Source organism: Sceloporus undulatus, chromosome 1 (genome assembly GCF_019175285.1).
Source record: "Sceloporus undulatus isolate JIND9_A2432 ecotype Alabama chromosome 1, SceUnd_v1.1, whole genome shotgun sequence".
In the NCBI taxonomy this organism is placed as follows: domain Eukaryota; kingdom Metazoa; phylum Chordata; class Lepidosauria; order Squamata; family Phrynosomatidae; genus Sceloporus; species Sceloporus undulatus.
The window spans coordinates 126,468,007-126,484,287 of record NC_056522.1 but is presented as its reverse complement, the minus strand read 5'-3'; the positions used below and the strand labels follow the sequence as shown (position 1 = coordinate 126,484,287).

Here is a 16,281-nt window from a genome sequence, read left to right as displayed (position 1 = left end):
TACATTCTTTCTGTGTGTCTGCAATTATTATTGACTAGTCCTCCTTACATAGGACAGATCCCAGGATGTACCTGCTATTATATGTGTTATTTACCACAGTCACACATGCTGCAATAGGATGGGATGTTGTATTCTTGTGAGTGCTGCAGGCTTTCACGAATCCCACCCCATCTCCACACCATGGATTGATGGCTGTTCTGCTGCCTATTGACTATATCATATGTACTGTTTTGCTTTGACCTTGTTATCCATTTGCTAAGCCTCTGCACTAAGCATATATCTGAATAATGCTAGCATCACAGTAATTTGAAATAGTAAAATGATCCAGAACACATCTCTGTACTAAGCATATGATATAGCATATAACTCTGAATAAGGCTATTATCACAGTAATTTGAAATAGTAAAATGATCTGGAACACATCAAGACCTTGATGTGGCCACCAAAGAGCAATTTTCATAGGCTGTTTTTCCTAGCAAAGGCATCAGCAGGTATTGATTTAGAAATAACCTTTATAATTGTTTTAAATTTCTAGCTGAGAAACATTACATAACTTCATGAGGGCAAATAATATTTTTCTGAGAAAGATGGTATGATGGATACTGGAAAGATGTAAAACCAAACAGAAAGGGTTGACATCTTTAATGAGGAGAAATATGCTTAATAGTATGGATTGTGCAGATGAAGGTTACAAATGTGAAGCCACAACCAATAATAACATTACAGAACTATCAATTCAGAAAGGAAACCAGAATATAGGTGTGTGTGTGTGTGTGTGTGTGTGTGTGCACAAAGAATCACAATTCATTTCCCACAAATGTGTATGGTTCTGACAAATGCATTCTTTCTAGTGGTGTCACTAGAGTTGGCATCACCCAATACAATAACTCATAGTAATTTATGGTGTCACTCCCATGGACCTCATCCCCCTCTCTTTCCTCACTTGACCCTAATCCTGGGCAGCAGCCAGCTCTGGCAGCCACATTGCAATCTCTCTCTCTCTTTTTTTAAAAATTGTATGATACTAAAGTCAAGATATCAGCTCCCCCCCTATACTGATTTCCTTTCTGAATTGGTAGTCCTGTAATGTTATTATTGGTTGTAGCTACACATTTATAACCCTCATCTGCACAATCCATACTATTAAGCATTTTTCAGCACTGATGGAAAAGGTGCTAAATAGGAGCAGCATCATGCTGGTCTTTCTCCTTTTCAATCCACAAAAGCGAAGGGACTTGATGACATATGAATGGGAAGTAGGAGCAGATGGCCTCTGGGCATGTGACCTGCCATTCATTGTCCTTCTGATTGATTGCTCGGGGATGTTGTTATCTCAGTTTAATATTGGTTGCAAAGGCAAGAAGTCCATAAACCTTGCAAATTCCATTTTTAAAGACAGTCATTTCAATGTCATCCTCTCTGATGGTGTCACCTGGTGTAGTACACCCCCTGTGCTTCACCCTGGTGATGCCACTGCGTCTTTCCAATGTATATAACCATGGAACCATTCAACACTCATGCAAAAATGCATTTAGAGTAATTAAGGTTTTGAAAGAAAAAATGAAAGAAAAATGGATCAGTTAAAAAAATTAACATATATATCTCAAGCTTACATGTTTCTCATATCCAACAAAATTCAATGTTTTCCATCTAAGCCCATTTATTATAATTTCTGAAGTACATCAGAGCTGTACAATACAGCTGTATAATTGAAAGTTATTTTTATAGTTACATGAATGTAGCCTTACTATAAATGTTGGAGGACAAATATCAGGTGGGTCATAAGGCAGAGATGTTTTGTGCTGCGTCATGGGCTGCAGCCTCATACTTTCTTGTGAGCGTAGGGATGATGACAAGGGGGATGGGCAGATTTGGACTACAAACCAGTGACTTGTAGTATTCAGATTTGTTTTAAAAATAGTAAAAGTAACCACTTAATTTGAGAAATGAGAAAAGTAAAATGTTATTTTAAAAATAGTCGTTATAGTAGTAACTGTCTCCTTATTGGATCTGCAAATTATATGGTGACTAATTGCTCTTTAAAGGTAATTTTGCAAACTCTGACTTTGCAGGGATTACACTCCAGAAAGCACGAGGTAGTTAAATTTTGTTTCAACAGTTGGTCTGTTGTGGGGAATATCTGACTGATTGCCTTTTGCTAGTGTGCTCCTAATGAATGCAAGTTAACGGGGTGTATATTCTTCCCTGAAAATTGTGTATTAGAGCATAATTTGTTCACTACTTGTGTGCACAGTATGTACCTTCAAGGTAGCTGTTGGATTATGATGATCACATCATTTTAATAGGGTTTTCTAAAGCAGTGAATACTCGTGATTTTACCAGTTCCTTCTTCTGAACTATAGCCAATAGCACCTAGTATGTGTTGATGGGCTCTCATCTAAGTACTAACCAGGGCTGATCCTATTTAACTTTCAAGATCAATTAGGATATAGTGCGTTTAGGGTATTTAGGCACAACACTTTTCTCACTACCACCTCAATAGTAGTAGCATCAATGTGGGAGGCCCCAGTTCCCACAGCTTCTAGTTATTATTTGAGGAGTTTCTTGCAGTGCTGGAGATAGGACAACCTTCTTCACAAATTAACCTACAATTTCCATCTCTGTAAACCCATACTTTCAATCTCTTTAAACCTATACTAATTTATGGAGAAGCATATACCAACATCTGTTCAGAGTGACTTGGTTTTAAGACAAGTGAACTAACAACAGCTGCTTTTGAGTTTCTGAAAAGACAAGCCAGTAACAAGAAAAGTTAAATTTTAATAGCTTTAATCACTCACAGCTAATCTCTAGTTTGGGTAGATAAAATTCTGCCTCAGTGTTTCTGATGACAGAGGAGGCAAAAAACTGTGGCAATTTTGGACATGAGCCAGACTGTACATGGCTTTACACTTCTGTCAATCTCTCTAGTGTTGTACTTCTCCTTGCTTCTTAGATCAGATCAAAATCAGTTACAGGCAAAGGGTTGCATGTGTACAATAATATGCAGCACAGTGCAACTACCTTATACTTTTGAACTTGCATAAAGTAGAAAAGAAAGCATGGAATAGTGGTGAATAGTTTTGGTAAAAAAAGAGCAGGCAGTCTGTTGCCCTCTAGATGTTGCAATATACATAAACCAATATTCAGAGATTATGGAGATTTTAATCTAAAATAGGGGTAGGAATTGTGAGCCGCTCCAGATATTCTTGGACTGCAACTCCCAGCAGCAGTAGCCATCATAAGCAATGTCAAAGCATGCTGGGATCTGCAGTCTAACAATAGCTGAAGGACTACATAATTCCCACCCCTGGTGTAAAGCATCTGGAAGTCATTGAAATGTCTTACCTCTGCATTAAAAATGGCATTGTTTCATTTTAAACTGTGATGAAACTGTATGAATATACACTCGACACTTTCCAAGGCATTTGTTTTCAGGGACCAGGATATATTTACTTCAAACTAGTCTTACCACTCTTAGAAGGTATGCCTTTCTTTACCCTTGTACGTGTGTGTACCCTCAATTAGCCTGTTGACTTCTGGTGAGTTCATGAATTTCATAGGGTTTTCTTAAGCAAAGAATACTTAGAGGTGGTTTTGCTAGTTCCTTCCTCATATAGCCTACAGCACCTGGTATTCTTTACCATTAGGTGATCTTAAACAAGCATCCATAATAAAACTGCATGTTCTGAAAGAAGTATGGATAGGGCTCCTTGGTATAAGATGTGTGTTTTATCTGTACCTGTTTATGTACTGTACTACAAATCTGAACTGGAAGTCAAATTATGGGAATAAATGGCTCACTGAATTCTGTTAGGTCATTGTTAGAGATGAAGAATTTTCCTATAATCAGCATTCACCAAATGTTTAAAGACACATGGGAAATCCTGTGCAAAAATGGGATTTAAAAGGTAGAAAAAAACCTGCAAAAGTGGTTTGATTTTCACACAGGTCGTTGTTAAACTTGTGTTAACCCAAATGGAAAGTAAACAAAAGCCTCTCCTTTTTACTTTCAGGATTTTCCGAAAGTAAAAAGGAGCGGCTTTTGTCTACTTGCCCTCCACTTTCAGTTCAGATTAACATTAGTTTAACAATGATGTTGTGTGCGAATTAACCCCCTTTTGTGTCCCCCCCCCCATTAAACCATCTGTTTTTGCATGAGATTTCCTCCATGTGATAAACTCCATAGCTATGATAGTCTGTATCAGCATTGTTGTCAACTGCCATCAAGTCAACTTTGACTTATGGTGATCCCATGGAAGAGAGACCTCCAGGGCATGCTATCATCAATAGCCCTGGTCAGGTCTTCCTTGATTGAGTCTCTCCACTTGTAATCAGTTTCAGTTTAGTCATCTTGGCTTTTAGGGAGAGCTCAAGTCTGATTTACTCTAGGACCTGTTTATCTGTTGTTTTTTATCAGTCCACAGTATCCATAGAACTCTTCTCCAGCACCACATGTCAAATTGATTTTCTTATGTATCAGCATAACAAGATATAAAGGAATCCTGTAGCACTTTTGAGACTTGGAGAAAGAAGTTTGTTGCATAAGCTTTTACAGACTGAGCCTACTCCATCAGATGAATGGCATGATTAGATGCATCAATGAACTCCTTTGTGGTGGTGTGTTGGAATAAGAAAAGATAACAAACTCTTAAAAAATAATCAAAAGGCACAGCCTGGAAGGTAATTTGCATGTGGCCTCTCAGGAGTGGAGGCAGCAGCATTATTAGTCCCTCTCCCAATGGGTGGGCTCTATATTATTTATGTATAGTGTTTATAGACTGCACTATGAGAGAGTTCTCAGGTTGGTTCACAACATGATGTGCAATAACAGATAACATTCGGCCCTCTACATTTGCAGCTTTGACTTTTCCAGATTTGATTATTCACAGATTTGTTCTTTCTAACACAATTCTGTGGCCAACATCTGCCAGACGTTGTGTTAGAGGACTTAGAGATTCCTAGAGAGAACACTTCTCTAGGCATTTGTAGGGCCTCCAGTGCAATTCTATGGTCAGCCTCTGGCAGATGTTGACCACAGAGTTGTGCTGGACAATCCAGGGATTCCTAGAGAGGTATTTTCCAGGTTTAAAAAAATAGTGTTTTTTTTTTAATTTGTGGTTTTCCACTGTCATGGGTCCTGTGCCCCTAAGCCCAGCAAATGTGGAGGGCCCATTGTATAGTATAATATAAAAATACACAAGTCAAAAAGAGCTCAAAAACAAAGATCTGGCATATGAAAAGATCTTTGTCAATATTATGTGCCTTCAAATTGACTCCAGTTTATGGCAACCCTTTCATAGGATTTCCTTGACAAAATTGGTTCAATGGGGTTTGCTATTGCCTTCCTCTGAGGCTGAGAAAGAATGACTTAACTGAGGGCACCCAGTGGGCTTCCATGGTTGAATAGGGATTTGAACCCTGATCCTCTACAGACCTTGTCCAACACTTAAATCACTACACTATATTGGTTCTGGTAGATTCTGTTGAGTGGAGTGATGAACAAGTATATAAAGTCCATAAGACCTACACCTATACAAGTGTGTATGTGCATCCAAGTCACTGATGTATAGATACAAGATGATGATAAACTTTTGTCCCTCAAGATGTTTCATAGCACAAGTCATTTATCATTGGCCATGGTTGATGAGTCTGATGATTGCCCTATCAATGTGCAATGGTTAATGGCGCCTACTGATGGATGAAGATTGCATCCTCAGGGCAAGGCTAAATATCATGTTGCATTTGCTAAAAATGCAAAGTTGGCTTTCACCCGTGGGAAGTAGTGTAGGCCATAAGACACTGAGGGGCTATGCAGACCGGCAGGAAAAGCTGGCCTGGGGGTGGAATTGGGCATGGCATCCATATGACACACGCCTCAGCTCCACCCCCAGGCTGGTGTGACACCACTCGCCACATCACCCAGTGCATGACATCAAGGCGCTCCTCTGGCACTGTGAGCACATGACACTGCATTGAAGGAGCACCATAAAGCCGTGGTGCTGTGGCTATCGTGCCCTTTGCAGGGGGCAAAAAGGAGTCACTTTTTGCGGCTCCTTTTTGTACCCTGCAAAGGTCAGATCGGGGTTGCGGCATGTGGTTGCCGTGGCCCTGATCTGGCTGTAAAAGGGGTGGCTGGAGGCTGCCCTTTAGAGTCTGTCTGCACAGGCCCTGAGTTTGCATCCACAGTGTAGAAATAATCTAGTTTGATACCACTTTAACTGCCACGGCTCAGTGCTATGGAATTCTGGAAATTGTAGTTTGTTGGGACACCAGAGCTCTCTGCCAGAGAAGGCTAAACATCTCACAAAACTACAGTTCCCAGAATTACATAGCATGAGCCATGACAGTTAAAGTTAAAGTGGTATCGAACTGGATTATTTCTGCAGTGCGGGTGCAGCCCACCCTAATCTTTTATCGCATTACACTGTTACAGTGCCACTTTAACAGCTATGGCTGCCTCCTGTGGGATCCTGGGATTTTCAGTTTAGGGAAGGACATTTAGCATTCTCAGCCAGGGAGCTCTTAAGCTCCCAGACTATGGGATGACCTGCTGGCACAGACCCTGCATTGAAAACAGTATTAATGACCTATCTTTCCTGGCTGGCCTATCTAGTCATTTTAAATCATGACTTTTTAATCTGCATATGATTTTATAGTCTTGTATTTTAACTGTGGGTTCATGTGTTTTTGATTGTGTTTTGTAATTTAACATGCTGTGCTCTGCCTTGAGTCTTGAGAAGAGATGGGAAAGAAATAAAATTTATTATTATTATTCCTAATTAAACTACAAACCCCAGAATTCCACAGGAAGCAGCCACAGCAGTTAAAGCAGAATGATAGTGTTATAGCAATGTAGTATTGTGTTGTTATAGGACATTTCCCCTTTGCATGGTGGCACATTTTGCCACTACATACATATTATATTGCAAACCAGCGGAGGCACCACCCTTCCTCCACCAGAGTCTGTATTTTCTCTTCTCTGACTCAACAATGATCAGATTTCTATCCACTTAGCAACTCAATGTCTTTCAAGCCTGAATGTCTTATTTTTACAACAGGGAGGTGGAGGATTTGTTGTTATTGTTGGGCGCCTTCCAGTTGTTTCCGACTTATGGCAACCCTAAGGCAAACCTATCATGAGGTTGACCAGACATCCTCCTTTTCTAGGACATGTCTTCTATTTCAGCCTTCTGTCCAGAAGGAATTCCAAAATGTCCTCCATTTTGAGCATGACTGAGAAGCATGAGTTTAGACTTCTATGAGTGTTTTTAGTTTTTCTTTGGGAATTCCATCTTGAAGGTCCTACATTTTGCAGTCCCTTGTCCTCCTTTTGTGGCAGGACACCTGGTCACCCATGGGGTTTTCATGGGGCAAGATTTGTTCAGAGGAGGAGATTTGCCTTTCCCTGAGGCTGAGAGTGACAAGGTGTCCTAACCTCAGAGGAGGACAAGGCACTGCAAAATGTGGGCCATTCAAGAAGAGGGGAGGGCATTACAAAATAAAAGTAGCTCAGGGTGACCAAATGCCCTCCTTTTCCAGGTCCGTGCCCTCCATTTCGAGCATGACTCACTGAGAAGCATGAATTTATTATTTCTGTGAGTGTTTTTTAAACCTTTTCTTTGGTCATGTCCTCCATTTTCTCAAATATCATTCACTTTGTCCTCCTTTGTGGTTAGGACAGGTAGTCACCCTGTGTGTGTTGCCTTTAACTCGTTTTCAACTTATGGCAACCCTAAGGTTTCCTCTCCAAGATTTGTTCAGGGGACATTTGCCATGGGCTGCCCCTGAAGCTGAGAGAGTGTGACTAGCTGAAGGCCACCCAATGAGCTGGGAATCAAACCCTGGCCTCCAGAATCATAGTCCCATCATACTACTCAAACCACTGAAACACACCAGCTCTCTATATAGAGAGACAGACGTTATTGTTATCTATCTTGGAAATTTTACGTATTTATCTTATATGGACAGACAGACATGGAGGATGAAATTATATATATATATATATACACACACACACACACACACACACACACATGTACATATATGTATACACACACATTACCTGTAAACACATGTACACACACATATGTATATGTGTGTGTATACACACACATATACATGTATACACAGGTACATACATGTACAAGTATATACTTATATACATACATCTACATGTATACACATGTAGATGCACACCTATACATGTACATACACATATGTAGATGTATATACACATCTATACATGTACATAAACATATGTACATGTACATATATATTTATGTATACACATCTATACATGTACATACACATATGTAAATGTATATACACATCTATACATGTACATAAACATACAGATATACACACACAAATATACTTGTGTACACATGTAGATACACATCTATATATTTACATACACATATGCCGTATATACACATATATGCATGTACATAAACAAGTAAATATGTTGTTTACACATATACTTGTATACACATGTAAATGTATATACAGGTATATACATGTACATAAACATATGTATATGTGTGTGTGTGTGTGTGTGTATATATATATATATATATATATATATATATATATATAAAGGGATTCTCTTTATTATTGTGTGCTTGTGGGTCGTTTCCGACTTATGGCCTGAGTCTGCACTGCAGAAACAATCCACTTTGGAGAGGGGTTAAGTGCCTCAGAAAGCTGCACAGCCCCAAAAATTCCACAGCATTAAAGCCAGTGCAGCCAAGGCGGTGTCAAAGTGAATTGTTTCTGCAGTGCAGACTCAGACCATAAGTCTCTCAGAGAGCGAGAGCAGAGCAGAGCAGAGCAAGAGCTCTGGTGCCACCACACAAACTGCAGCAACTAGAATTCCACAGCTTGTAGCCAGGGCAGTTAAAGCGGTGTGAAACTGGCTCCTTCCTGCAGTGTGGCTGCAGCCCAAGGGCGACCCTGTGTGGTGGGGGTTTCCTTGGGAAGTTTCCTCAGAGGGGGAGGCTTGCCAGGGGCTGCAAATGTGGGGGAAAATGGCTCCCCAGAGCACCTCCCTCTCTCTAGTGTCTCTCCAAAGTTTTTGGAGGGTGAAGGGAGCCCCTGGTGGCAGCCACCAATTTGGGGAAGAGGAGGAGGAGGAGGAGGATAATCAAAGAGCATCCTGAAAAGAGGAGGAGGAGGAGGAGGAGGAGGAGGAGGGAGGGGAGGAAAAGTGCCTTCTCTCTGCCCAAACAGGCGTGCCCCACCTTCCTTCCTTCCCTCCCAGCCCAAAAGGAGAAAGAGAAGGAGAAAGTCTGGGGGAAGAAGTAGAAGAAGAAGAAGGGAAGGAGTCCACTGAGGGAAGAAGAGGCCTCCCTGCTGCCAGAAAGAGGAAAGGATGCTGCTCTGGCTTCCAGGCTCTGCTGGGATGGGGTCCCTGCCATCTGCCCTCCATCTCCTCCTTTGCTGCCTCTGGGCAACTTCATGGGCCTCAGCCGGGTAGGGAAGGGGCTTGGGTGTGTATGTGTCTTTTGTGTGTGTTTTTGTGTGTGTTTTGGGGGAGGAGGTTAAGGAGGGGAAACTGGGAGCTATTCCTGCCTGTCTCCCCTCCCCTTTCCCTCTCCCTGGACCCTTGTTGCAGCTAGCATCCCTGTTTTGATTAACAGTAATATTAGATTTTATTTATATCCCGCCTTTCCCGAAGGATCAAGGCGGGTTACAATAGAATACATAAATATATACATAACACATACATAACTAAAAATTACCTATCCACTTATCCCTTACCTTAAAACTAAAATACCAATGCTATAAATGCAAATTAAAATCAATTTAAAATATTATTATTATTATTATTAACTTTATTTTCTTATATCCTGCCTTTCTCCCACTATAGGGGCTCAAGGCGGTGAACAGCAGATTTAAAAGGATACAATTTTTTTTAAAAAAAAGCCAAAAAACCACACAGTACAGTGTTAAAATGTATAAATGTAAAATTTTGCAAGAAAACAATGAAACCATTTTCAAAGTTAGAACAGTTACGAGTTAAATATTACAACACAAACCATAAAAATGTAAGGTTGTTGCACACCTTCAAGTTGTTTCTGGCTTCGTTATGGCGATTTTATGGTTTGTTTGTTTTTCTTGGCAAGGTTTACTCAGACAAGGTTTGGCCTTGGCTTTGATCTCCTCTGAGGCTGAGAGAGTGTGACCCGGCCAAAGTCACTCAGGGGATTTACATGGCTGTTTCTGGAAGTGGTTATGTGTGCCTTCAAGTCATTCCTGACTTTATGGCAACCCCTATCATGGGGTTTTCTTGACAAGATTTATTCAGAGGAGGGTTTGCCATGGCCTTCCCCTGAAGCTGAGAGAGTGTGACTTGGCCAGGGTCACCCAGGGGGTTTACATGGCTGAACTGGGACTTGAATCCTTCTGAGCTCCAGAGTCATAGTCCAACACTCAAACTGCTACACTATACTGGCTCTCAACCGCTGCCCTGTGGCTGGCTTTGAAGCTGTAACCCCTATAGAGCTGCCCTATAGTTGCCCTTGCAACTCTAACCCCTATAGGGCTGCCCTATAGCTGCTCTTCCAATGTAACTCCTACAGGGCTGCCCTGCAAACCTATCATAGAATTTTGTTTGCAAGTTTTGTCCTTGCAACTAAAATCTCTGTAGGGCTGCCCTATAGCTGCTTTTGCAGCTCTAACGCCTATAGGTTATCCTGCAGCTGCCTTTGCATCTTGAGAATCTCGGGGCAAACCCTGCAGGATAAGGAGACAGTCTGGTGGCACCAGAAAATGATGGCATGAAATCAATTTTTGAGGCGATTGATCTGTGGTGGCCAAAAACAATGAGTAGCCTTGTGATGTATTAAAAACCAAACATGTTTAGTTTGGCATCAGTTCCCAAACCCACTACATCTGAGGAAGTGGGTTGGTGCTTGTTAATGTATATGCCAAGTACAGTTGGTCAGTCTTTAAGGTGCCCACAGGCCCTCTCTTGTTTTTTACGAACAGGTTTCTTTGCCTTTCCAGCTTCCCAGAGAACTGTTATTTTTGCGGCAAAGGGCTAACAAGGCTTTTGTTGTTGTTATTGTGTGCCTTCAGATTGTTTCTTACTTATGGCAACCCTAGAGTTTGAGTGTTGGAATGTGACACTGGAGAGAAGGGTTCAATTCCTCACTCAGCCATGAAACCCACTGGCTGACCTTTGGCAATTCACACACTCTCCGTCCCAGGGGAAAGCAATGGCAAACCTCCTCTGAACAAATCGTAGCATCACAGAGTTGGCAGAGACCACAAAGGTCATCCAGTCAAGCACCTTTCTGCCATGCAGGAACTCACAATCAAAGCACCCTGGACAAATGGCCAAATCATACCATTTAAAACTCAGGATAGTGTCGCCTTAGGGTTGCCATAAGCCAGAAATGACTTGAAAGCACAAAACAACCAGGTAAACCTATCATAGGGTTTTCTTTGCAAGTTTTGTTCAGAGGGAGTTTGCCATTGGCATCCTTAGGCTGAGAGCATATGACTGGTCCAGGGTCACCTAGTGGGTTTACATGGCCAACCTGGGATTTGACCCCTGGTCTCCGGAGTTATAGTCCAAGGCTCAAACCACTACACCACCCTGGCTACTGCTCTTGAAGTTACAATGTAGGACACTAAGTTTGTCTTACCTCTTTGGTTTGTCATATTGCTGGCTCTACCATTAGGCAGGTGGAGGTGCCCACCTTAGAAGATTTTTTGGGAGTATTGTAAAACAGAAGCATATTGTTAGTCACTGACTTGTTTGTATTTTATTTTTAATGCCTGAAGGGAAAAAGAGCTTGTAGGATTTTCTGGCCCAGGTACCAAAACAATTTGGTTGTTTTTCAGTACAATGCACCTTTATTTTGGGTGGGTGTGGAGTGCCATTTGATGTTCTGCTTCAGCAAAAGTTTTTGGGCAGACCCTGGGTTTATGCTTTGTGGGTGGAGCATGGAAATCTAGTGCATTCCTGTCATTGCTGTCACTGCAGTTCTATACATCTTTCCTTAGCAAATGTGACTCAGTGAGGTTTACTCCTGGTCAAGTTAGCACAAGATTCCAGAAGACTAGAGTTTTTCCAGATGCAGTGGTACAGATTACAAGGCTGTATGTGTGTTGGCCAAGGGATGATTATGGATACATTTCCTCTGCTAGGAATTTCAAAAAAGAAAAAGAAAGAATTACAGCTAGTTGGAGATAATTTCAAACCCTCCTTTTTACCCTAAAGTTCTGTACATGTATCTCTCTGTACCCCTTATTTACTTTGCAGATCTCTACTGTTACCTTTCCCACTATAGTGTTAATTATGGCTTTTATGATTCTGTTCCCTCAGGAGCAGGGACATGTAATTTTCTAAGCGACAGCTCCCAGAATCCCCCTACTCATCATGGCTATCCTGGCAGGAGGGATTCTGCAAACTCTAGGTCAAAATACAACTTTTGCAAGCTCTGCTCTTGCCAGTTGCATCTGCTTATGAACTAGACCTACTTTAAAAAAAATAAAGGCCTGTAAGAAAGCAATGTGTCTTGAACTGTGACTTTTAATTTATCTTGTCCCATTTTTCCTTGCTAGGCCCACATACCTGCTGGCAGCTCCAGAGATCATCAGGCCTGGAGCAAATCTGACCATTGGAGTTGCGTTGCTGAAGGCAAGCCCACCACGCCTTACAATAAAAGCAGAAGTGCTTTTTGCAAATAATTCAGTGCTACATGGAGAAGGTGTCTTTCTAAGAGGTGAGATAAATGTCTTGGTCTACAAAAATTCTGAATGTATTCTCTTTCCTTAGTTAATTAGACACCATGATTCCAGCACAGCTCTGTGCATGTTTACTAAAAAGCAAGCCTCACAGTATTCAGTGGGGTTTACTTTGTAGTACGTAAATGTGCTTAGCACTAGAGTTTGAAAGGGGATGGAATATTAGTATTCTTTAAGTATTTGAAGTTTGATTCAAAATGCTCAGTATAAATTCTATGTAGATCAGCTGTATTGAGTAAAGATAAAATTGTCCAGTGAATTGTTTTAATAACTTGCAGGCTTGAGTTTTGCAGGGACTTCAAGGGACTGGGGCTTACACTGCAGACTCAGTTTTTCTTAAACTTCACCATTTGTTCCTCAGATCTGCATGCCAGTGCTCGACTATTCATCTTTTAAATGTAATTCTAAGTGAGATCACTTCTCCACTATTTCTGTTTATGAGAGGCTGATGCACTCAGGAAATTGTTTTGCTTCTTTTTACTGGTATGTGGGTGAGAGAAACTGGAAGCAGCTCTTGCAATCTTGGCAAGTGTGCTCAAATACACACACACCCCAAAAACAGAAACCAAACTTCAGAAACTGGGTCTGATGAATTATTAGAGAAGTCAACTCTCACTCTGTTTATTCTGAGACAGTGGCCCAAAATTTGAACTAGGTGTGTGTGGGAGTGAAAATACCTATCAGCTCTCTATTGAGATAGTATGAGAATACACACCTTCATTTGCCTCTTGTGTTTAGCATCAGAAAACAATTGAAATATAGTCAAAGCATATATGTTCCGTGGTATTTCTGCAAGTCCCTTTACTATTTTCCAAAAACAGTTTTAAAGAAATTCCAACAAAATATGGTGGAATCCTGTGTATGTTTGTTTATGCAGAAATAGTTTTCACTCCCTGTATTGCAGCGAAAGTTTACTCTCTAGTTAGTGTGTCTAGGATTAGACCCAAACTTTCACAGGTGTTTATTGTTTCAAGAGACCTATTGCTAAACAAACCTGTTGAAGCAGTACAGTGGTTGAGATATGTGGGTTAGGTACAGCGTTGGAGAGAGGGAGTGCACAGCCTTCAAATAACTAATTGTAATAAAAGCCTAAGATGTTGCTTTTATCACCTGCTCAATAACAGAGAAGACCAATGCATTTCAGCCTGTGCATTCTCTCAAGGGCTTTTTCAGGGGCTATTTAGAATCAACCAGGAACTCTCAAATCATTTACTGGGCAATTATAATTTTGTGTTTCATGTTACATTGCCACTTTTCAGTAAATGTTTTGAGAGTTCCTGGTCTAGAAGTATCTGAGCTTTTATTCTAAGTAGGCTCTTCAAAGTTGTGTCAGTTTACCCCCATTAAAACAACTATATTTCCAGCCTTTTGAAACATGTCTCCAGTTTCCTCTGTGGATTTCCTTGGATGCTCCCTAGTTTCTGCTCCTTTTAGTTTCATTATCTGGACAGTTGTTTGTAATGATCTTGCTGTATGAAATGTAAAATATAAAGGAGGGCTAGTTCATCTATTTATCTTTAATATTGCTTGCATGGTGGAAGAACAGGTGCAGCCCCTCTTCCATTATGTATAAAAGGCAGATGTTCTGTAGAGAGGCCCATAGATTTAATGCATGCTGCATTCCTCTGTCCTTTTGTAGAGTGTAAAGAATGGTGTGAATTGGGACTTGCTCAGAGTGCTGGACTCATTCATGAGGTGTGTGGTCTTTTTTGAGAAAGAAAATGAAAAAATTAGACAGTTAAGCATGTGAAGCTGCCCATACATTTGTCACAATCCCAGAATTAATCAGACTGATATATAAATTCAAGGTCTTTTTATAGCACATCCACTCCCGAAAAAGAATTATATAAAGAATTCTGTAGTTACGTCTCTTGTCTTAAGGCAAATCTGTAACAGACAAAAGAAGTGTAAGAAAGGATAAATTTCTGTCTTTTCATCAATAACAACTGATTATAAACTGTTGGAAGTTTACACACTGAAACTCTTCAGTGAAATGTTTTGGATGCCAAATTTTCCAAAACTTCTGGCAAAGTGCACATTAAAAATAAACTCATTTTTCATATTTGAAAAAGACTTAAATAGCAGTTTGTGGATGACAAATGCATAAACTATCCAACATAGTTCAGAATGTCCCGTTTTTATGGTAACAGTTTTGTCGTGCTCCTCACTGTTTAGAAAGTTGTGTGAAGTGCAGAAACTCTATAAACATTGTTGGAGGAATAACTGTATTACATGTGTTTGGCATTACATTTATGTTGCACCTTCTTGCCTCCAGTTTCCATTAACAGGCTTATATATAGTTACTTATCCTCGGTTGTATGAAGTCAGCTAGATTAAGAGATGACTAGATAGCCCAAGGTTGTAGTAGTTATAGTTATTTATATAAATGTATGGGAGAATGGGACTTGAAATAGTCATTTATATAAATGTATGGGACATTATAGTCCTTCAGATAACCCAGGGCTTCATATGTCATGACTAGCATTTTTAATTGTTCACGAAAATGGGCCAGCAACCAGTTGGTGCTCTTGATCTTGTAGCCAGCCCCAGTTAACTATCTGGGTGCCACTCTTTGAACCACTTGAAGTTGTCAAAGACTCTTCAAAGGTAGCACTACATAAAGTGTGTTACAATAATCAAAACATGATATAACTAAGGCATATGTCACTATGGCTAGATCTGACATCTCAAGGAATGGGTGCAACTTGTGCATAAGCCTTAAGTGTGAAAAGGAACTCATGGCCACTTCTGAAACCTGAGCTTGCAGGCTCCGAGTTGAATTCAGGAATTGTGGACCAATCTCTTCGGGGGAGTGTAATCCCATCTGACTTGAGTTCAATCTCAGTCTGTCTTTTGACTAAATAGGAATGCCACTGTCTTATAGTCAGTTCTAGTTTGCCCATCTACAGTGCTAAATAAATAAATAAATAAATAAATAATCTTATCCAGTCTATTGCTGACAACAGGCAACCGTTTAGTACCCAAACAGCTTCCTTGAAGTGAGTGGAAAGGAATAATAGACTTGGATGCCATCCACACACTGATAGCACTGCCTGGAGGTCTGTTGACTGTAATAAAGGCTTTGATTGATTGATTGATTGATTGATTGACTGATAGCACTTGATCCCAAAACTCTGAATGACCTTCCCCAGTGGTTTCATGTATGGGGGACAGAACAGAGCCCACAGGCCAACAGCCAAGATGTTGCACAAGCCTTCTGGAAATACCCCTTCAGGAAGAAACAAAGCTTTTGTGAAATTGTGTCTATAAGTCCCATCTCAGCAAGATAGCCCAGAAGGATACCATGGTTGATGGCACTGAAAGCTTCTGGGAGGTCCAGCTGAACTAACAGGGACACACATCCTTGCCCAGTTCCTCACACAGATTGTCCACCAATGCACTCATCTGTCTCTGTCCCATAATCAAGTCTGAGATTAGGTTGAAATAGATCTGTTTAATTGATCTCATCAAAAAAATCACTAGAACTGGGAGGCTGCCACACATTCCAATACCTTGCCCAAG

At 40.7% G+C, this 16,281-nt stretch overlaps 1 protein-coding gene across 1 annotated transcript in view; it reads left to right on the top strand.

The window, feature by feature from the left end:
* Positions 1 to 9,176: 9,176 nt before the first annotated feature.
* Positions 9,177 to 16,281, top strand: part of CD109 (CD109 molecule) — a 96,319-nt gene continuing 89,214 nt past the window's right edge. The window contains exons 1-2 of the mRNA XM_042446333.1: positions 9,177 to 9,474; positions 12,577 to 12,737. Coding sequence (XP_042302267.1) covers positions 9,374 to 9,474; positions 12,577 to 12,737 — 262 coding nt within the window. The 5' untranslated portion in view covers positions 9,177 to 9,373. The remainder of the gene's footprint in view (positions 9,475 to 12,576; positions 12,738 to 16,281) is intronic.